Raw genomic sequence first — 23,854 nt, 5'->3', positions numbered from 1 at the left:
GGCCAGCCCCCAGCAGACCAGGTTAGATGGAAAATCGCAGGTCCATGGAACTGCAGATAGCAGTGGGAGGCAGAGCTTGGAAAATTGCTTTTGAAGCTCCACTTGGGGGAAAATAAGAAAAAGTAGAGAAGAACAAACAGAAAGGTGAGGCAGGTCTCCCCCCACCTATGTCAGTCCACGCCCCAAGCGGACCTACAGCCAGCTGAGAGAAGCCATATTCTTTGTTTACATTTTCAAATGTAAGCAGGGGACTGCTGCCTGAGCCCATGACCCTCAATTGTGGAGTCCACTGAACCATACTCCCCACCCGAGAATGAGGGCCACAATATTTCAGAAGAATTTCTTCCCTACACAAGCCATACAACATAAAGTCCTGAATATTGAAAACACAAGCTCATTCCATCCACCACTGAGAAACAAGCCGGGGCCAAGTAGAAAAAGCTCTGTGCACTGGAGCACATACCCACCTCCACCACAACTGAGATGTGAGCAGGGCTCCGGTAGATGGCGCTCTGTGTTTCCACTTTCAACACACAGATAAATAGTAGTTCATGAAAGAGGGAAACCTCACCACAAGAGAATCTCCATAGACAGAAAAAAGAAAAAATACACAAATGCCAAAAAACAAAGGAAAAACACTAAATAATAACGAAGACATTATGAGTTCCCCAAAGGAGCACTGCAACTCAGAAGGTAAAGATGAAGAGATTGATAATACGCCAAAAATGGAATTCAGAAAGTTAATCATAAGATTCTTTAGGACCAATCAGAAGCAAATTATCTAAATGAAAAGTTTTCCCAAGAAACTGAGATACTAAGAGAAGTCAGAATGTTAATACTAAAGAATTGAATTGACCAAATAAAAAAATGTATTGGAAAGCCTAAATAACAGAATATGTGACACAGAAGAAATAATATTAGAACTAGAAGGCAAATTTTTGGAAATATTACAGTCTAAAAAAACAAAGAAGAAATTAGGAAACTAAAAAACACAGTTGGAGATCTACAGGATGCTATCAAATAATCCAACATCTGGACACCAGGAGTTCCAGAGGGCATGGAAAGAGAGAGGATTAGAAGGCCTTCTTAATGAAATAATAACAAAAAACTTCCCCAATCTGGAGAAAGAGACAGAACGTACACAAATCTCACAATAGATACAATCAGAAAAGGTCTTCACCACAATACATGGTAGTAAAACTTTCCAAGGTAAAGCATAAAAAGATTTTTTTAAAAATATTTATTTGTTTATTTGAAAGTCAAAGTTATACAGAGAGAAGGAGAGGCAGAGAGAGAGAGAGAGGGAGAGAGAGAGGGAGAGAGGTTTTCCAATCCCTGGTTCACTCCCCAGCTGGATGCAATGGCTGGAGCTATGCTGATTCGAAGCCAAGAGCCAGGAGCTTCCTCCAGGTCTCCCACATGGGTACAGGGGCCCAAGGATTTGGGCCATCCTCTACTGCTTTCCCAGTACATAGCAAAAAGCTGGATCAGAAGTGGAGCAGCGAGGACTCAAACCAGTGCCCATATGAAATGCTGGCACTGCAGGCGGCAGCTTGACCCACTATGCCACAGCACTGGTCCCAATAAAAGATCTTAAAATGTGCACAAGAGAAATCCCAAATCACATTCAGAGGAAACCCAATTAGAATCACTGTAGACCTCTCATCAGAAACGCTACAAACAAGGAGAGAACAGCGAGATATAATCCAAGGCTTTTTTTTTTTTATAAGAGAAAAAAACTGTCAACCCAGAATACTGTACCCTGCAAAACTCTAATGAATGAAGGAGAAATAAGGATATTCCACAACAAACAGAAATTGAAAGCATTTATAACTATTTGCCCAGTCCTATAAAAGATGCTCCAGAATGTGTTACACACAGAAACACAGAAATAGGAACATCACTACAAAAGAAGATGAATATAGAAAAAACACCCAGTGAAAATACAAAGGAAACTCAAAATACAAAATTAGGGCTGTTTACAGAAAAAAGGCAGTGCAAAATCTGTACTTAACAATAGTCACCCTGAATGTAAATGGTATCAACTCCCTAGATAAAAGACACAGACCGGCTGAAAGGATTAAAAATAAAACCCACTATTTTGTTGTCTACAAAAAACACATCTTAACAACAATGATGCATACAGACTGAAAGAATGGAAAAAGATAACCCATGCTAACAGAAACCAAAAAAGAGCTGGTGTAGCCATCCTAATATCAAAACAAAATAGACTTTAACAAAAAAAAGTATTAAAAGAAACAAAGAAGAGCACTACATAATGATTAAAGATCAATTCATCAGGAAGAAGTGACTATTATAAATGTACACGCACCTCACTACAGGGTGCCAGGCTATCTAAAAGAAATGTTAACAGATTTAAAGGGAGAGATGGATTCAAATACAATAGTAATGGAGAATTTCAATACCCCACTTTCAGCAATGGACAGATCAAACAGAAAGACAATCAACAAGGAAACAACAGAGTTAATCGACACTACAGAACAAATAGACCTAGCAGATATCAACAGAGCCTTCCACTCTACAGCCACAGAATACACATTTTCCTCACCAGCACATGTAACTTTTTCTAGGATTGACCGCATCCTGGGCCATAAAGCAAGTCTCAGCAAACTCAAAAGAATCCAATCATACCATGCATCTTCTCAGACCAAAATGAAATGAAGAGGAAATCAGCAACTCAAGAATCTCTAGAACAAACACAAATACAAGGCCACTGAACAACATGCTCCTGCATAAACATTAGGTCATAGACGAAATCAAAAAATTTCTTAAAACAAATGAAGAAGACAATACAATGTATCAAAATTTATAAGATACATGTGGCTGGCGCTGTGGCGCAACGTGTTATAAGCCAGTATCCCATGTGGGCACTACTTCAAGTCCCGTCTGCTGCTCTTCTGATTCTACTCTCTGCTATGGCCAGGAAAAGCAGTAAAAGAACCTCAAGTCCTTAGATCCTTTCACCCAAGTGGGACGCCCAGAAGAAGCTCCTGGCTCTTAATATCGGATCAGCTCAGCTCGGGCCATTGTGGTCATTTGGGGAGTGAACTAGTGCATGGAAGATCTTTCTCTCCCTCAGGTTCTACCTCTCTCTGTAACTCTGTCTTTCAAATAAATAAAAATTATGGGATACAAGAAATGCAGTGTTAAAAAGAAAGTTTATAACAGCTGGTGCCCACATCAAAAAATTGGAAAGATACCAAATAAATGATTTATCAGAGCACCTCAAGGATCTAGAAAAACAACAGCAAACCAAACCCAAAACTAGTAGGAGAAAAGAAATTATTAAAATTAGAGAAGAAATCCACAAAATTGGAACAAAAAATACATACAAAAAAAAACCTGCAAAACAAAGATCTGGTTTCTTGAAAAAATAAACAAAACTGACACACCATTGGCCCAATTAATCAAAAAAAGGAGATTGAAGACGCAAATCAATAAAATTAGAGATGAAAAAGGAAATGTAACAATAGACACCACAGAAATAAAGAGAGTCATCAGAAATTACTACAAAGAGCCATATGTCAACAACCTGGTAAACCTAGAAGAAATGGATAGATTCCGGGACACATACAACTTGACTAAACTGCGCCATTAAGACACAGAAAACTTAAACAGACCCATTACCAAGACAGAAATTGAATCATTAATAAAGACCTTCCCAACAAAGAAAAGCCCAGGACTAAATGGCTTCACCATGAAATTCTACCAGATATTTAAAGAAGAACTAACTCCAATTCTGCTCAAGTTATTCAAAAAATTGAAAGGGAGGGAATCCTCCCAAATTCTTTCAATGGAACCACCATCACCTTAATTCATAAGCCTGGAAAATATACAACAGAAAAAGAGAATTATAGACCAAATTCCCTGAATAACAACCAAATTTTGGCCAATCGAATCCAACAGCACATCAGAAATATATTCCTTCCAAACAAGTGGGATTTATACCTGGTATACAAGGATGGTTCAACATCAGCAAACCAATCAATATGATACATCATATTAAAGAACTAACGAACAAAACAGATGCAGAGAAAGCATTTGATAAAATACAACACCCTTTCATAATGAAAACTCTGAGCAAGTTGGGTACAGAAGGAATATTAATCAACACAAACAACGCAATTTAGACAACTCATGGCCAGACATTTAAAGAAGACTAACTCCAATTCTTCTCAAACTATTCAGAACAATCAAAAAAGAGGGAATCCTCCCAAATTTTTTCTATGAAGCCAGCATCATCTTAATTCCTAAACCTGAAAAAGATGCAGCAGAGAAAGAGAATGAGAGACCAATTTCCCTGATGAACATAGACATAAAAATCCTCAATAAAATACTGGAAAACAGAATGCAACAACACATCAGAAAGATCATTCACCCAGACCAAGTGGGATCTACCCCTGGGATGCAGGGATGGTTCAACGTTCACAAATCAATCAATGTGATACACCACATTAACAAACTGCAGAAGAAAAACCATATGATTATCTCAATAGATGCAGAGAAATCATTTGATAAAATACAACACCTTTCATGATGAAAACTCTAAGCAAGTTGGGTCTAGAAGGAACACTCCTCAATACAATCAAAGCAATTGATGAAAAACCCATGGACAGCATCCTATTGAATGGGGAAAAGTTGGAAGCATTTCCACTGAGATTCACTACCAGTAGGGATGCCTACTCTCACCATTGCTATTCAATATAGTCCTGGAAGATTTAGCCAGTGTCATTAGACAAGAAAAAGAAATGAAAGGGATACAAATTGCGAAGGAAGAACTCAAACTATCCCTCTTTGCAGATGATATGATTATTTAGGGGATCCAAAGAACTCTACTAGGAGACTATCGTAACTCATAGAAAAGTTTGGCAAAGTTGCAGGATATAAAATCAATGCACAAAAATCAACAGACTTTGAACACACAGGCAATGCAACGGCTGAGAAAGAAATGCTAAGATCAACCTCACTCACAATAGCTACCAAAACAATCAAATACCTTGGAATAAACTTAACCAAGGATGTCAAAGATCTCTTCAATGAGAATTACAAAATCTTAAAGAAAGATATAGAAGAGGATACCAAAAAATGGAAAAATCTCCATGTTCATGGATTGGAAGAATCAATATCATCAAAATGTCCATTCTCCCAAAAGCAATTTATAGATTCAAAATACCAAAGAAATTCTCAGATCTGGACAAAATGATGCTGAAATTCATATGGAGACACAGGAGACCTCGAATAGATAAAACAATCTTCTACAACAAAAACGAGGGCAGAGGTATCACAATACCAGATTTCAGGACATACTACAGGGCAGTTATAATCAAAACAGCATGGTACTGGTACAGAAACAGAAGGATAGACCAAGGGAACAGAACAGAAACACCAGAAATCAATCCAAACATCTACAGCCAACTTACATTTGATCAAGGAACTAAAACCAATTCCTGGAGCAAGGATAGTCTATTCAATAAATGGTGCTAGGAAAACTGGATTTCCATGCGCAGAAGCATGAAGCAAGACCCCTACCTTTCACCTTACACAAAAATTCACTCAACATGGATTAAAGATCAAAATCTCCGACCTGAACTATCAAATTACTACAGAACATTGGAAATTCTTGCAAGATATAGGCACAAGCAAAGACTTCTTGGAAAAGACCCAAGAAGCACAGGCAGTCAAAGCCAAAATTAACATTTGGGATTGCATCAAATTGAGAAGTTTCTGTACTGCAAAAGAAACAGGAAAGTAAAGAGTCAACCAACAGAATTGGAAAAAATATTCGCAAACTATGCAACAGATAAAGGATTAATAACCAGAATCTACAAAGAGATCAAGAAACTCCACAACAACAAATCAAACAACCCACTTAAAAATATGGGCCAAGGACCTAAACAGACATTTTTCAAAAGAAGAAATCCAAATGGCCAACAGACACATGAAAAAATGGTCAAGGTCGCTAGCAATCAGGGAAATGCAAATCAAAAACACAATGAGGTTTCACCTCAACCCTGTCAGAATTGCTTACATTCAGAAATCTACCAACAACAGATGCTGGCGAGGATGTGGGGAAAAAAGGACACTAACCCACTGTTGGTGGGAATGCAAACTGGTTAAGTCACTATGGAAGTCAGTCTGGAGATTCTTCAGAAACCTGAATATAACCCTACTATACAACCCAGACAATTCATTCCTTGGAATTTACCCAAAGGAAATTAAATTGGCAAATAAAAGAGCTATCTGCACCTCAATGTTTATTGCAGCTCAAATCACAATAGCTAAGACCTGGAATCAACCTAAATGCCCATCAACAGAAGACTGCATAAAGCAAATATGGGATATGTACTCTATGGAATACTATACAGCAGTAAAAAATAAAATCCGGTCATTTGCAACAAAATGAATTAATCTGGAAAACATCATGCTGAGTGAAATAAGCCAGTCCTAAAAGCTCAAATATCATATTTTTTCCCTGATCGGTGACAACTAACCGAGCACCAAAAAGGAAACCTATTCAAGTGAAATGGACACTATGAGAAACAATGACTTGTTCAGCCCTTGTCCTGGCTGTCTAGGAACAACTTACTATTTTATTCTTTATAGTATTTTATTTTTCTACCTAATACCATTGGTTAAACTCTTTAATTAACACACACTTATTCTTAGGTGTTTCAATTTAACTGAAAAGTGATCACCATTAAATATAAGAGTGGCAATAAGAGAGGGAGGAGATATACAGTTCGGCACATGCTCATTCAGACTTACACCTAATGGTAGAGTTAGAAATGTGCCAGGGGATTCCAATTCAATCCATCAAGGTGGCATGTACCAATGCCATCTCACTCAAAGTGAACAGTGTCAGTTCATAATTGATCATAATGATAGGATTAATAGTCAAAGGGATCGGCTGGCGCCGTGGCTCAATAGGCTAATCCTCCACCTTGCAGCACCGGCACACCGGGTTCTAGTCCCGGTCGGGGCGCCGGATTCTGTCCCAGTTGCCCCTCTTCCAGGCCAGCTCTCTGCTATGGCCAGGGAGTGCAGTAGAGGACAGCCCAAGTACTTGGGCCCTGCACGCCATGGGAGACCAGGAGAAGCACCTGGCTCCTGCCATCGGATCAGCGCAATGCGCTGGCCGCAGCATGTCAGCACGGCGGCCATTGGAGGGTGAACCAACGGCAAAAGGAAGACCTTTCTCTCTGTCTCTCTCTCTCACTGTCCACTCTGCCTGTCAAAAAAAGAGTCAAAGGGATCACATAAACAAGACTAGTATCTGCTAATACTAACTGATAGAATTAAAAAGGAGAAAACAGAGAGAACTTCCACTTTGACCATGGCCTTGTCTAAATATGATCAGAGTCAGTGAACTCAGGGGGCTTCCATAGCCTTGGCAGCTCATGACAAGAGCCTAGGGTGATTACTGATGCCATAAACAAGAGTGTCAATTTGTTAAGTCAACAACAGGAGTCACTGTGCACTTACTCCTCATGTAGGATCTTTGTCCTTAGTGTGCTGTACACTGAGATTTAATGCTATAACTAGTACTCAAACAGTATATTTCACTTTATGTTTCTGTGTGGGAGCAAACTGTTGAAATCTTTACTTAATGTATGCTAAACTGATCTTCTGTATATAAAGAAAATCAAAAATGAATCATGATGTGAATGGAAGGGGAGAAGGAGTGGGAAAGGGGAGGGTTGCGCGTGGGAGGGACGTTATGGGGGGAAGCCATTGTAATCCATAAGCTGTACTTTGGAAATTTATATTCATTAAATAAAGTTTAAAACAAAAACAACAACAACAACAAAAAAAAAACAAAAAGGATAAAACAATCCAACATGGGAAGCGGGATACACAGCAGCAGACTCATAGAATGGCAGATGTCCTAAACAGCACTCTGACTTCAGAATCGGCCCTTAAGTTATTCGGATCCGGCTAAAAAGCCCATGAGACTATTTCAGGCATGGAAATCCAAGACACTATGAACAACAACAAAAAAAAAAAAAAAAAAAAAAAAAAGACCTAAATGAAAGATCTCTGGGAGTGAGATCCCAGCGGAAAGTATAGGCCATCAAAGAAGGAGGTCCCTTTCTCTGAAGGGAGGAGAGAACTTCCACTTTGACTACGGACTTGTCTAAATAAGATTGGAGTTGGCGAACTCAAGAGGCCTTGAGTTCATGACAATAGCCTTGGCAGCTCATGACAAGAGCCTAGGGTGATTACTGACGTCATCAATAAGAGTGTCAATTGTTAGATTAACAACAGGAATCACTGTGCACTTACTCCCCATGTAGGATCTCTGTCCTTAATGTGTTGTACTGTGTGAATTAACGGTAAAACTAGTACTCAAACAGTACTTTATACTTTGTGTTTCTGTGTGGGTGCAAACTGTTGAAATCTTTACTTAGTATATACTAACTTGATCTTCTGTATATAAAGATAATTGGAAATGAATCTTAATGTGAATGGGATGGGAGAGGGAGTGGAAGATCAGATGTTTGCAGGTGAGAGGGTAGTTATGAGGTAAAAGCTGCTATAATCCAAAAGTTGTACTTTGGAAATTTATATTTATTCAATAAAAGTTTAAAAAAACATAGTATTAATCATATTGGTATAAAGTCAATTGAAAATATATCCCAGTAAAAAATAAGAGTGGGAATAAGAGAGGAAGGAGGAAGTTTGTAATTGTAAAGCTGTATCGTTTTGCATACATTCCTATGGAATTACCTCAAAGGGTAAGCTAAAAATTTCCCATGGGACTCCGGATTCCATTAAGCTTTATGGTAATAATGCCATTTTAAGTGTTAAAGTGATGATATTAAGTGTAAAATTGATCATATAGATAGGACTGAGTAAAGAGATTATATACATAAGATCAAGTGTCTGGTAATACAATAGATAGAATTGAAAGAAAAAAAAGAGATTGTTTCAACATGAGAAGCAGTACAAACAGCCGACTCATAGAATGACAATCACTCTAAATAGCACTCTGACCTTATAATCAGCCCTTAAGGCATTCTGGTCTGGCTGAAAAGTCCACGAGATCATTTCAGGCATGGAAAGCCAAGTCACTGTGACCAAAAGAATGTCCTCCATGAAGGACCTCTGTGAATGAGACACCAGTGGGAAGAATGGCTACCAACATAGGATGTACTTTTCTGTGAAGGGAGGAGAGAATTTCCACTTTGCTTATGGCTTTGTTCATATATTGACACAGACTGTGGACTCAAAAGGCTTCCATATTTTGGAGGCTTATGTTAAAGGCCAAGTGTGATCACTGATGTCATACATAAGAGTGTTAATTGTTAAATTAACAACAGGAGTCACTGTGCACTTACTCCCCATGCAGGACCTCTGTCCTCAATGAGTTACTAGGAGAATTAACTGTAAAATTTGTTTTCAAACAGATTTTTTATATTTTGTGTGCATGTATGCAAATTTTTGAAATCTTTTATAGGTAGAGAGTTGGTATTCAGTGTATAAAGTTAATTTAAAATGAATCTGAATAGAGAATGGGACAGGGAATGGGAGAGGGAGGAGGAAATGTAGTGGGAGTGGGGATGGGAGGGTCGGTATGGTGGGAAGAATCACTATATTCCTAAAGCTGTACTTAGGAAATTTGTACTCATTAAACAAAAGGTTTCTAAAAAATAAATCTATCCGGCACAAAATTCAAACTTTTTTGCACGAAAATAACTATCTTTTCATTCTATTTTTTCATGAATTTTTATAAATATATTCATATTAATTTTTTAAGATTCATGTATTTATTTGAAGGCAGACTCACAGAGAGAGAAAAAAGAATCTTAAAAGATCATTAATAAGAAGCTTCAGCCTGACTGGCAAAACCTCTTGAGCTAAAAGACAATGAAGCAATGCCTTTAAAACTCGAGAAAAAGTTATTTCCAAACTAAAATTCTATAGAAGTTTTCAATAATATGTCAAAGTACAGTAAGATCAAAGCATATTTAGACATGCCAAGCATCAAAAAACTTCTATACATCATTTCTCAGAAGCTAACAGAAGATGTGTTCAACCAAAACAAGGGTGAAAACCAAGAAAGAGGAAAACATGAAATGCAGTATAAAGGGGCACCATGCAGGAAACAAGAGTACAAATTCCTAGAATGATGGGCAACAGAGATCCCCAGAGTGACAACATCACAAAGAGAAGAGGATCTTGAATCCAAATTGGAACAACTAGGAGGTTGTAGGAAACATTCACCAAGAAAATAAAAATGACAGAAAGTCTGCTATGTAGAGAAATGATGATCAGAGAGTTAGACAATGATGAAATATTAGGATTCCATTAATGTTCAGTAAAATTACCTAAGCAAAGAGTCAATATAGGGAACAGGTGTTTTCATGAATTGGTAAAGATGCCACTTGGGGATGCATACACCCCATGTCAGAGTGCATGGGTTTGAGTCCTGGCTCCAATTCAGATTCCACCTTCTTGCTCATGTGCACCCAAAGAGGTGGTCAGAGAAGTCTCAAGTACCTGGACCCCTGGCACACAAGTGCTAGACCCAAATGCAGTTCCAGGCTCCTGGCTTCAGCCTGACCCAGCCCTTGGCTGCTGCGAGCATTCAGGGAATGAACCCAGCAGATGGACAATCTCTGGGTCCCACTGCCTTTCACACAAATATGTTTTTTAAAAAATCCAAGTAACAGGCCAGTGCCGCGGCTCACTAGGCTAATCCTCCGCCTAGCGGCGCCGGCACACCGGGTTCTAGTCCTGGTCGGGGCGCCGGATTCTGTCCCGGTTGCCCCTCTTCCAGGCCAGCTCTCTGCTGTGGCCCGGGAGTGCAGTGGAGGGTGGCCTAGGTGCTTGGGCCCTGCACCCCATGGGATACCAGGAAAAGCACCTGGCTCCTGGCTCCTGCCATCGGATCAGCGCGGTGCGCCGGCCGCAGCGCGCCGGCCGCTGTGGCCATTGGAGGGTGAACCAACGGCAAAGGAAGACCTTTCTCTCTCTGTCTCTCTCTCTCACTGTCCACTCTGCCTGTCAAAAAAAAAAAAAAAAAAAAAAAATCCTAGCAACACAAATAGTTGTTCAAGATCATCATGATAATTAGCACTGGTCTTGATGATCAAGATTCCTTATTGAGTTACAATGATGTAAATGCTGCACACTCAACTAACCAAACCCTGACCTATCTGTACTAGGGCCCTGGAGGGACAGCCAAAGTTCATTACCTAGTTGGCAGTGGAGAGTTAGGGGGGAGAGAGCTCCATATTTCCCCATGTTGAGAAGCACAGCACCAGCATGTGAGTTAAGGACCAAGGTGTGGAGCTCAAAAGAAAGCTCTGAGAGTGAAAAGGATGATCCCTGAGAAGGAACGGTGGGAGAAACACCAAAAGGCCTTGATGAACATATGTTATAAAAGAATAGGAGTTTCTGAAACGATCCATTCTTACCTTAGCAAACTCAGAGAGCCTGTCATCACTCGTCAAAGACTGGCTACTTGAACAGGAAGCACAGTCTGAGATATCCATGGTACCCTCGCCATCTTCAAGTTCGTTACATTCACCAGCACCTTCCCTGTCACTGTCGAGCTCCCAGTCAATGAACTGCAATTCATCTAAAAAATATAAGTTGTAACTTGCTTAATTTCAAATTTTTAAATTTTTTAAATCTATTTTTATTCTCAGTAGTTACTATATCCCCATTTCTGAATAAATTTTAAATATACATTAAGTCAGTGAAAATATATTCCTAGCCTTATTTCTAGTCACTTTGTTTCTCGCATCTCTTAACCCCACTCCAATCTAAGTTAACTACATTTACCACCTGTTTTATATGCTTGCAGAGTTTCCATTGCCTGTTCCAGCTAAATATAAGTAATTGTGCATGTTTTATTTTTCCACCTCTCTTACAAACCATAATCTTTTTCACTTCACATAATTAAGACGTTTTTCCTTATTAGTAAGCAGGGAATATCCTTATTCCCTTCTACAATATAGAATTCCACTGTGTCAATGAACCCGTGTTTACTTAGCCAGTTCTCTAGTACAAAAACAAAAAAACTTGGGTTGGCGCCGTGGCTCACTTGGTTAATCTTCACCTACTACACTGGCATCCCATATTGGCGCTGGGTTCTAGTCCCAGCTGCTCCTCTTCCAGTCCAGCTCTCTGCTGTGGCCCAGGAAGACAGTGGAGGAAGGCCAGAGTGCTTGGGCCTCTGCACCCATATGGGAGACTGGGAGGAAGCACCTGGCTCCTGGCTTCGGATTGGCGCAGCGCTGGCAATAGTGGCCATTTGGGGCTGAACCAACAGAAGGAAGACCTTTCTGTCTCTCTCTAACTGTCTAACTATTTGTCAAATAAAATTTAAAAAAATTTAAAAAAATTTCAAACATTATTTTCGATTCAAATTTTTCTATACATTAATTTCTTCTATTAAATTTCTTACATTAAAGTAAGGAAACCATGAAAGTAAATTCAGTTTTTAAATCACATCAAATCATTATTAACTGGATGCTACTTTTGCAAACTTTTAAGGTGGCAAATTAAAATTATGTTCATGTTAAAAAGCCAAATGTCTTGATTCTAATGCAGTCTGCTTAGAGAAACAAATATCATTATTAAAGACAGATTAGTCTCTGAGGTCTAGCATATCACATAAACATTTTCTGCACACCACCATCTAAGTGCTCCCTAAGAGCTACTGCAACGACACAGAAATCTCATAAAATAACATGGTCTTACTTCGGAGGTCTGATAGCAAAAAAATTCCTATGAAGTGCAATGAAGTAATGTTAAAAATAACATATTAGCTTTAATACCTGAAGTAAATCTAAAACTTAAAAAAAATTTAAGGGGCTGGAGTTGTGGCGTAATGGGTAAAGCTACCACCTGCAATGCCAGCATCCCATCTTGCCTTCGTTCATGACCCGGCTGCTCCACTTCTGATCCAGTTCCCTGCTAATACATTTGGGAAAAGCAACAGAAAATGACCCAAGTGTTTTGGCCCCTGACACCCATGTGGGAGATCCAGTTGAAGCCCCGGCTCCTGGCTTCACCCTGGCTCACTCCTCGCCATTGCTACCGTCTTGGGGAGTGAACCAGCAGATGGAAGATTTCCCTCTCTTTTCTGCTCTTTTTTTTTTTTTTTTTTTTTGACAGGCAGAGTTAGAGAGAGTGAGAGACAGAGAGCAAGGTCTTCCTTCTGTTGGTTCACCCCCCAAATGGTCACTACGGCCGGCACGCTGCGCCAATCCGAAGCCAGGAGCAAAGTGCTTCCTCCTGGTCTCCCAGCAGGTGCAGGGCCCAAGTGGGTCATCCTCTACTGCCTTCCCGGGCCACAGCAGAGAACTGGACTGGAAGAGGAGCAACCGAGATGGAACCGGTGCCCCAACTGGGACTAGAACCCGGAGTACTCGGAGGATTAGTCTAGTGAGCCGTGGCACCGGCCTCTTTTCTGCTCTTTAATTCTGACTTTCAAATAAATAAATAAATCTTAACAAAAAGGAAGAGAGTAAAGTTAAAATGAGATAAGACAAAAAGTCTTCTTTAATCTGGTACTGTCATTCCAGAAGACGCAGTCCAAGCCCACTATACTGATTATAAAACCTGAAGTTCAGACCACCCCCGAGAAAAGCAGATGCACAATAGCAATTACTTCCTATATCCAACATGGTGTTTAGTCATGGAGGCATGCAGGGGAATGCAAGAGAAATTCTCTTGGTTGCTGAATGCTCATAGCAAGAAGCCAAAGGAACACAAGCACCATCACAGCTTTGCGTGTGTGGAGCAAATTGTTGAAATCGTTACTTAATATACAATTGGTCTTCTGTATATAAAGTTAATTAAAATGAATCTTCACGAATGGTATAGGAGAGGGAGGAGGTGGTGAGATGTGAGTAGGGGTGGGAGGGAGGGTATGGGGGAAGAGCCACTATATTCCTAAAGTTGGACTTACGAAATTTGTATTCATTAAATAAAAGGTTTCTTTAAAAAAAAAAAAAACTACATGATTTCTATAATTCTAGTCTGTGTCTATCAACTGGGGTGTGTCCTTCAGGGGATGCCTAACCTCAGAAGACCTCTTTGGTTGTGTCAACGGGGACCAGTGGCATCACTGTAATCTACTGGATAGAGATCAGAGAAGGTGCAAAACGTTCTGCAACACACAGGAATGTCCTCCTCCTCACGACAGAGGCATCTGGACCCAAGTGATAACAGTGCCAAGACTGAGAAACCCTATTTTCAACTGTCTAAATCAAGATACAACACAAAATACTAATAGCAAACAAAACTGGTAAAAGTTACACTTCAATCACACATTCATTGTTATAATATTGACCCAATAACCACAAGTTAGCCAGGTGGTAGTGTGGGTGTAGCATTCTGTAGGAGTTCAGAGAACAAGCTTTGAAGTCAAAGGGATCCAAAACAGAATCCCAACAAAGTTTAAAGATCCAAACTTACATTGTTACTCCTATCTCGGTAGAGTTACTCTAGGAAATACTAAATAAGAAAACGTTTCTAAAGGCTTGGCATAGAGGTTAGAACTCAGAAAAAATTATAACCAACAACAAATATTAGAAAGGAATGCAAGCTGCAGCCAATAATGAATCCAATGTTTGACAAAAACTGAATTTCTTGCAGTTTGCCATTTACCATTTACCGGTCCTATTGTCTGGACATAAAATATTCCTATTACAAAGCTTATATATTCTAGGGCCGTATCTACTATCATACTGTGATTTAGAAAATGTCTTACCTTCATTTGACAGGTCACTCCCACTGGAACTCCAAGTTATGTCAGTAAGCCCACTGGTACTCTTAGGTGTGGCAGTTTCTAATAAAGAAAATACATGTGTGTGTCAACGACTATGGTTATTTATCAAATGGAGATTTTAAAATGTTACTTGCCCAAATCAACAATGTACAAAACTCTGGCAATACTGAAATCAATGTCATATGTCAAATCTTCTTGCCTAGGGGCCAGTGCCATGGTGCGGTGGGTTAATCTTCCACCTGTGACACTGGCATCCCATATGGGCACCGGTTCAAGTCCCAGCTGCTCCTCTTCTAATCCAGCTCTCTGCTATAGCCTGGGAAAGCAGTAGAAGATGGCCCAAGTGTTTGGGCCCCTGCACCACAAGGGAGATCAGGAAGAAGCACCTGACTCCTGGCTTTGGATCAGCGCAGCTCCAGCCATTGTGGACATTTGGGGAGTGAACCAATGGAAGGAAGACCTTTCTCTCTGTCTTTCCTCTCACTGTCTGTAACTCTACATCTCAAATAAATAAATAAAATCTTAAAAAAAAAAAAACTTCTTGCATAAAGTTTTAAGGATAATCTCACCAGGATTCTTTGAATTAAGGCAAAATTACAAGAAAAAAATAAATTGGCAGGCTCTCATTTAGCTCTCAATACCATCAGACTTAAAACTGCTGCCATCAATTTAGTACTCAAGTATACACGTTTGAACAAGGTATTTTATATTTTTCTTTTGAACTCACTTACTATAATAACACAATGAGGCACACACAACTACACCCATTTCTGTGTCACAAAAATTGAAGCTCAGGGTATTTAGTTTGTTTTCCCAAGATTATATTCAGGACACACCAAGACCTCTGAAGTTCAAGTTCCCACTGTTCTTACTTGCCCACAGCAGCAGATCTAGCAGCCTACCTGATATCCACCCTCTCTCTTCTTTATTATTAATAAATACCAATTTCATCTGGATAACAACATACCTCTATAAAAAATTTCTAATTTCACTCCCTGTCTTTACTGGAAGTGACCCCATGTAAAAGGTTCGAGAGGCATTCTTTTCCAAAGGAAGCACAATGCTCACTTGGATAAAATCTTCAGCATCTACACTCCCACCATGGATTCAGCCTGGAGAATTTAGCTATCACCTGACAGCCATGAAGACCAAGCACACATTATGACTGTACAACGTGGAAAAAAGACTGCCTTCTGCCAGTCTTCTTGCAGGAGATACATTCAACCTCATTTATTCAGACACTAGGGGGAAGCAAGAGTTTCCTACCCTTTGTAGCTGGAAAGCCTTCCCTAATGAATTCACCAAAAACTTCATAACCTGAATCAGTATGGTTCTTATGTAACACAGTTCATAAGCTTACATTTCCCAAGCCATATCTCCTTTTAAACCCTGGGGTAATGAGTCTGGGCTCTGGGATAAAAGTGAAGGACACACCGAAAAAGCTTTTATCCATAAGGACAGAAAAAATGGGGCATATGGTGACAAAGACAGAGGTAAGAGGTCTCAAAAATATCCTTTTACACTGTTGTAATTATTTTAACCATGAAAACATAGTCTATCCAAACCTTGTTAGTAATTTTTAAAAGAAAGGAAAACCAATCATAAATAGCTATATTAGTCTATACTTTCTGTGTCAAGAAATCATCAAAGTGATATTACCTTCCTTGGGTCTAGGGGATAATTCAGGATAGTTTTCTGTAATGGTCTTCTTTTCAGCTGTCAACAATGACTGCAGGCAAAATAAGAATAATGATGGAATTTACATGACAAGAGAAAAAAAATCTGATTTTTATAATAATCCAAATCTTAAATTACACACTCCTTTAACACATTCTTGTTTTCCTATACTTATATGCACCAATTTAAGGATTATTAAGGTACATACTCCTTATATACTTATAAAATTTTTATATTTTCAAGAATCTAAACAGAGTAGACTGATAGAAACATTTCACGTTAATATTCAATGCTAGTAACTTCATTTATACAACACTGACTACCTAGAAGGTCTTACTTACTATACCCAAATTATCTTGAGAGTTTATGATAGCAATTCTCTATGAGGACTGTACATTGCCACATAGACAAAAATTAACAGTAGATCACTACTAAAAATATTGTGACTATCCTAGTTTACAGGCCTTTCTACTGCTGAGAAACAGGTTTTTTGCTTTTTTTTTTTTTTTGCCCCTTATAATATTTGTTGAACACTTTACTTACTGTAGGGTTAATTTTATGAATATGAAAGAAACTGAAAACAGATTTCTTTGTAAAAATTAAAGAGTGGGAATATGAGAGAAAGGAGGAAGAATGATAGGAGTACAAGCAGGAGGGAGGGTAGGGTGGGAAGAATCACTATGTTCCTAAATTTCTATATGTGAAATGCATGAAGTTTGTATACCTTGAATAAATTTACAAAGAAAATGAAGAATATTCCAGGTCCAGCACTATGGTGTAGCAGCTAAGAGCCACCGCCTACAGTGTTGGCATCATATATGGGTGTGGGTTCAAGTCCTGGCTGCTCCACTTTAAAATTTGCTCTCTGTTAATGTGCCTAGGAGAGGAATAGAGGATGGCTCAAGTCCTTGGGCCCTCTCACCCTCATGGAAGACCTGGAAGAAGCTCCAGGCTCCTAGCTTTGGAACGGCCCAGCTCCAGCCATTTGGGGAGTGTACCAATGGATGACAGAACTCTCACTCTCCCTTTCTGCCTCTGCATCCCTGTAACTCTGCCTTCCAAATAAATAAATAAATTTGGGGAAAAAAAAAACCCACAATATTTTGGTCATTTTATCAACATAGTTCTTGTGAAAACTAGCATGCACAAAATGGCTTCAACTTCTGAGAAAATTCTCAGAATGTAATCTCAGTTACAAATAAGCAGAAAGGTTCTGCATGACATAAAGCAGTAATACTGACCTGCCACAATTGTTAAAGGAACTCAAGGAATGAGGGGAGGGAATTATGCATCAATTACAGTGTCACTGAAAGAAAATAAAGAAGGGAATTCCAAAGAAATGTAATTGCAATGGCCTAAATGTACAGGAATCCAGGATTTCTTTTTCAGTATTTCAGGGATATTATTTCAATAGCTACTTTACCGGAGTTCCAGAAGTATCCTGAAATCCTTCTCCACACCTGCGCCATGATTCCAAGAGGGAGACAGCTGCTCCTCCAGTCCTGATTCCCGCTCCTCTGCACTGCAGTAGCCCGTCTCCTGGGAAGGATGGATACTCTATACCCCGATTCTTCTTTCTCTGAGGTGATTTTTAAGAGGAAGAAAAAAAAAACTAAGTCAATTTCATTAAATAGCCATGAAAATGACAGCAGACAATTTGGAAATCCAGTAACAGCAGCAAGGGCACCATTTTTGTAACTCTCTGAATCTTCACATAAAGATAGAGCACCTGGATCAACAAAACCAAAAGCATGTAGACAGCACCTGCAAGTAGTCAACAAACTCCAAAATCAAGCAGGTGAGTACAAACTATCAACCCTGTGAAGTCTCGCACAATAACAGGATCTGCAAAGAAGGAAGCTGAGGGAAGCCAGGGGGGAAAGCTGGCCCTGAGATCCTAGCCATCCAGGGCTCACAGGGAAGCAGAGCAGACCTCAGCCTGAGAACCGCACCTGCACCAGGTGACAGTACCATCCTAAGAAGACAAGACAGGCTAGGGGCAGCTTGGGATACTCTAAACTGGTCAGGGTCCCATGCTGAGGAGAAAGTGTTGGGAGTAGAATCCACTCAGGAATACATGGACAACAGAAATAAAGAAAAGGTCCCGTTGGAGCAGTGTGACTGAGCAGAGCCAGGGACTATCTACATATAAACAAGTGGCCATGTTTTTGCAAACAGCAAGGGAAAAAACAGCAACAATAAGGTATACAAGCTACCTCTCAAATTCAGGAAAAGATGACATTAAAATAAATACAGGGAATGGGCATTTGGTACAGAGGTTAAACAACCAGTTGGGAAAACCATCCCATATCGGACCAGAGTGCCCGTGTCCCACCCTTGGCTCCAATTCCAACACCAGCTTCTTGATAATGCACAGATTATGGCTCAAGTAGTGGGGTCTGTGCCATCCACGTGGGAGAATTGAGTCCCAGATCCTGAAGGAGAAAACCATAACAATGGGACAGAACAAATACTAAACACTACAGTTCAAAAACATTTTCCTTAGCCCACATCTGGTTTTCTGCCCAGGCTGTCACTTCAACTTCCTTCAATCTCACTATGATGTATCCCTCAGAAATCCCTCCTCTGGGATACCTTCTGAACTACCATAGCCCTTAGTGGCTTTTTTTGAACCATTCATTTGGAAATAAGACACAAATTAACTATCAATAGTACCACCCCTGTTATCTTGTAAAATGTTGCTTTCTTCTGTTGTCTTCTTCCTCCTGAAATCAGGGTTTCATGTATAACATATGTTCTACATGTGACAAATTCTAAAAGTTCTGGCTTTACTCATTGGTACGTAAGTAATTTTAGCATTTGTGGAATAAAGTTAGAGGCAACATAAATAATTACTCTAACTATATATAGGCCCACATCTATGCTATCTCTATGCTACCTTTTCCTTTTAGGGAAGAGTTTCAGGAAAGGGCGTAACCATTCCAAAGCTTCAAAATGTTCAGTGGAAAAACTCTGAAGGGTCTAACAGCTTACATATATTTAAAGTTGTTCTTTTGCTCTCAGAGAAAATAAGAAACAGATGTCATATTTTATATAACTTTCATATAATTTCAAAATGAAGATTATTATATCTTAAGTAGTAAATCCTGAAATATGCAATTCTGCTTGGATTTACAATAGGATAATTACCTAATTTTGGGACCATCAAATACCTAGGCAATGTTCAAACAACCCGGACTACTTCAATACAGCTCAACTAAATGATTTTGATACTAGGATCCTGCATCTGTTAACTTGGCTCTCTGTTTTCACTCTTCTCAACAATCTGGAATTTTTAATTTAACTGTCAGAAATTTGGTGATCTGTTTCATTTTCATCACTTGAAAGGAAAAGTAGCAGAAATATTTTCTGCTATACCTGCACTCCAGATCAGGATGCCATTAGTTGGACACTTCTTTTTTTCCATGAAATGAAAAATCCCTATGGTACAAAAACTGCCCATACCAAGCTTGCTACAATCACCCTGCAAACCCCACTCTCACTCAATCCAGGGTTTTAAAAGTCAAAAATGAATGGAAACTGCTAATAAATCACAATCATGGTCCAGTTTTATTAATCATTTTCCACTCAAAAGTGAGCAATGGGGGCCGGTGTTATGGAGCAGCAGGTTAAGCTGCTGCTTGCAATGTCAGCATCCTGTATCAGAGGGCTGGTTTAAGTCGTAGCTGCTCCAATTCTGATCTAACTTCCTGCTAAAGCAACCAGGAAGGCAGCGGAAAACGGCCCAAGTTGTTGAACCTGCCACCCACATGAGACCTGGATGGAGTTCCTGACTCCTGGCTTCGGGTCTGGCCCGACCCTAGGTGTTGTGGCCATTTGGGGAGTGAATCAGCAGGTGAAAGACCTCTTTTCTCTGTCTCTCCTTCTCTCTCAGTTGCTCTGCCTTTCAAATAAATAAATCTTAAAAAAAAAAAAAAAAACTGGACAATGAATTCATCTTGGTTCTTTTCCATTCCTGATTCCCCACTGTTAGTTGATGCACAGCAACCTATGAACTGAGTCTATGACTTAATCCACACAAAGATCATACTACCTAGAACATCATCAAAATCCCTTCAAAAGTCACAGATTCAAATATTTGTTCTCACTTCCTCTAAATTATCTGACCAAATCTATGCTAGGGGTTCACTGCTAACCTCAGAAGAGGGAAGTGTGAAGAAAACACAGCAATCCTTAACTTAAAAGCAATCAGTTAAAAAAAAAAATGATGGTGATCATTGTTAAATATAAGAGTGGGAATAAGAGTGGGAAGAGATGTGCAATTCGGGACATGCTCAAGCTGACTTACCTCAAACGGTAGAGTTAGAAACATACCAGGGGATTCCAATTCAATCCCATCAAGGTGGCATGTACCAATGCCATCTCACTAGTCCCAGTGATCAATTTCTGTTCACAATTAATCTTAATGATAGGACTAAGAACCAAAGGGATCACATAAACAAGAATAGTGTCTGCAAATACTAGCTGATAGAATCAAAAAGGGAGAGAATGATGCAATATGTTAAGTGAGATACACAGCAGACCCATAGAATGGCAGATGTCCTAAACAGCACTCTGGCCTCAGAATCAGCCCTTAAGGCATGCGGATCCGGCTGAAATGCCCATGAGAGTATTTCAGGCATGGAAAGCCAAGACACTCTAGGGGAAAAAAAAAAAAAAAAAAAAAAAAAACACCTAAATGAAAGATCTCCGCGAGTGAGATCCCAGTGGAAAGAACAGGTCTTCAAAGAAGGAGGTACCTTTCTCTGAAGGGAGGAGAGAACTTCCACTTTGACCATGGCCTTGTCTGAATATGATCAGAGTCAGTGAACTCAGGGGGCTTCCATAGCCTTGGCAGCTCATGACAAGAGCCTAGGGTGATTACTGATGCCATAAACAAGAGTGTCAATTTGTTAAGTCAACAACAGGAGTCACTGTGCACTTACTCCTCATGTAGGATCTTTGTCCTTAGTGTGCTGTACACTGAGATTTAATGCTATAACTAGTACTCAAACAGTATATTTCACTTTATGTTTCTGTGTGGGAGCAAACTGTTGAAATCTTTACTTAATGTATGCTAAACTGATCTTCTGTATATAAAGAGAATCGAAAATGAATCTTGATGTGAATGGAAGGGGAGAGGGAGTGGGAAAGGGGAGGGTTGCAGGTGGGAGGGACGTTATGGGGGGGAAGCCATTGTAATCCATAAGCTGTACTTTGGAAATTTATATTCATTAAATAAAAGTTTAAAAAAAAGATGGTAAGCTGGTCTTTCAATTAAATCTTTCCCCTAATTACAAGTCATTTGAAACATGTCTGTAATCACATGCTGCTAAAGTGTAACCAGCTCCAACGAAAGTAAGCATGATGCTTCGTATTATTCACTGGGCACTTGGAAGGTGCCAGACACTGTAGCAAACATATCATATACATTATCTCATCCAGGTCCTATACATTACATTATAATGTAATGAGTACGATTAATCCAATTTTGTAGACAAATTAAGAAGAGACCATGTAATGCCACATATCTATAAATGGCTACCACAAGATCCAAACCCAGGTTGGTCTAAACCAAGGGCCTTATCCTTAATATGGCTACAGTTTTACACAAATGAAAAAGACACCCCTTTCCTTGTCCCTTTAGTTCAATCTATCAGAAAACTGCCATTAACGGATTGATGTTGTTAGGAAACACTGTGGAACGGTATCACAACAAACATGCAAGTCTAACAGGTGCTCATCACTAATGAGGCTCCATAAGTCACAGAAGTTCTCAATCTATACAACAAAAGGCACCTGCTCTCATACTAAAAGCAAATGGAATTTCAGTATTTTTTACTAGTCAGCTGTTTTTAAGATTTATTTATTTTTATTTGAAAGTCAGAGTTACACAGAGCGAGAAGGAGAGGCAGAGAGAGAGGGAGAGAGAGGTTTTTGATCCTCTGGTTCACTCCCCAATTGGCCACAACAGCCAGAGCTGTGCCGATCTGAAGCCAGGAGCCAGGAGCTTCTTCCAGGTCTCCCATATAGGTGTAGGGGCCCAAGGACTTGGATCATCTTCTACTGCTTTCCCAGGCCATAGCAGAGAGCTGGATAGGAAGTGGAGCAGCTGGGATTCGAACCAGCGACCACATGGGATGCTGGCACTGCAGGCAACGGCTTTACCCACTATACCACAGCACTGGACCCTAGTCAGCTATTTCAAAATGGAAGACATGGAGATGCCTCAGAAATCTGAAAATTGATCTACAAATGACCCAGCTATTCCAATTTGGTATTTACCCAAACAAAGTGATGTCACCATATGAAAGAGTTATCTGTACCCCTACCTTTATTGCAGCTGAATTCACAATAGCTAACATACAGAATCAACACAGATGTCCATCAACTGATGCCTGGATAAAGAAAACATGGTATATACACAATATGGTATATACACACACTTGGCCATAAAAAAGAATGAAATCCTGTCTTTTTCAACAAAATAGATGCAACTGGATACCATTATGCTAAATGAAATAAGCCAGTCTTAAAAAGACAAATATCATATTTTCTTTGATATATGGCAGTTAATATAGAATACAAAAAATATACATACAAGAACAAAGCAGATATCTTGTGACATTATCGTTGCTTTTAGCTCTTGTTTACACTCCTGTGGAACTGTGGTCTTCCTACTTCTTATTTTCTATTTATTATTTATAAATATCTATTTAAAAAGAAGAATTACGTGGGTTGGGGGTGGGAGGGACAGGTGAAATCTTCCATCTGTTCCATCCACTGGTTCATTCCCCAAATGGCTGCAATGGCCGGGGGCTGGGCCAGACTGCAACCAGGAACCAGGAACTTCATCATTGTCTCCCATATGGGTGCAGAAGCCAAGGGACTTGGGCCACCCTTTACTGCTTTCCCAGGCGCATTAGCAGAGAATTGGATCAGAAGTGGAGCATATGGGATCCCAGCGTTGCAGGTGTCAACTCAACCAATGATGCCACAATGCTAGCCCTGTCTTCCTACTTTTTAATTGCTGAATATTATGGTTAGTGGTGAATTAAGACTGTGATTGTACATAGGGTTGAAATCACATTTTCACAAAAATTAATGAAAAGATGGGAGGGAAGGAGAGATACTGGGAAGGAGAGGGAGGGAAGGAGAGAAGTACAGTTATCTTAGAACTGTACCAATGAAATAGGAGAAATCTGTTCTCTTTGTATTAATAAAAAGAGTTCATGGATGATGGAATTGAAACATAAGTTTACCTTGAGGCAAAAATTTTTGAAATCCATGCATTCTTATTATTAAAAACTAATTTCAGCAAACTAGAACTTGCAATAGCTTAGACACAGGAAACAAGAAGATACATGATAAGCCCTGCCCACAATAAATAGACACAACTACTGGATGTCA

General features: G+C 39.5%; 1 protein-coding gene across 9 annotated transcripts in view; it reads right to left on the bottom strand.

The window, feature by feature from the left end:
- The window catches only part of SPIDR (scaffold protein involved in DNA repair), a 454,456-nt gene that overhangs the window by 414,905 nt on the left and 15,697 nt on the right, over positions 1-23,854 (bottom strand). For all 9 annotated transcript variants that reach the window (XM_008255503.5, XM_089335201.1, XM_089335200.1 and 6 more), the window contains exons 2-5: positions 17,868-18,023; positions 16,427-16,496; positions 14,750-14,827; positions 11,442-11,605 (exon numbers count right to left, since the gene is read on the bottom strand). In XM_008255503.5, the coding sequence (XP_008253725.1) occupies positions 11,442-11,605; positions 14,750-14,827; positions 16,427-16,496; positions 17,868-18,023 (468 nt within the window). The remainder of the gene's footprint in view (positions 1-11,441; positions 11,606-14,749; positions 14,828-16,426; positions 16,497-17,867; positions 18,024-23,854) is intronic.

The sequence above is a fragment of the Oryctolagus cuniculus genome, chromosome 6 (genome assembly GCF_051225735.1).
Source record: "Oryctolagus cuniculus isolate XC-2025 breed Fujian yellow rabbit chromosome 6, ASM5122573v1, whole genome shotgun sequence".
Classification (NCBI taxonomy): domain Eukaryota; kingdom Metazoa; phylum Chordata; class Mammalia; order Lagomorpha; family Leporidae; genus Oryctolagus; species Oryctolagus cuniculus.
This window is presented reverse-complemented; position numbering and strand designations above follow the sequence as displayed.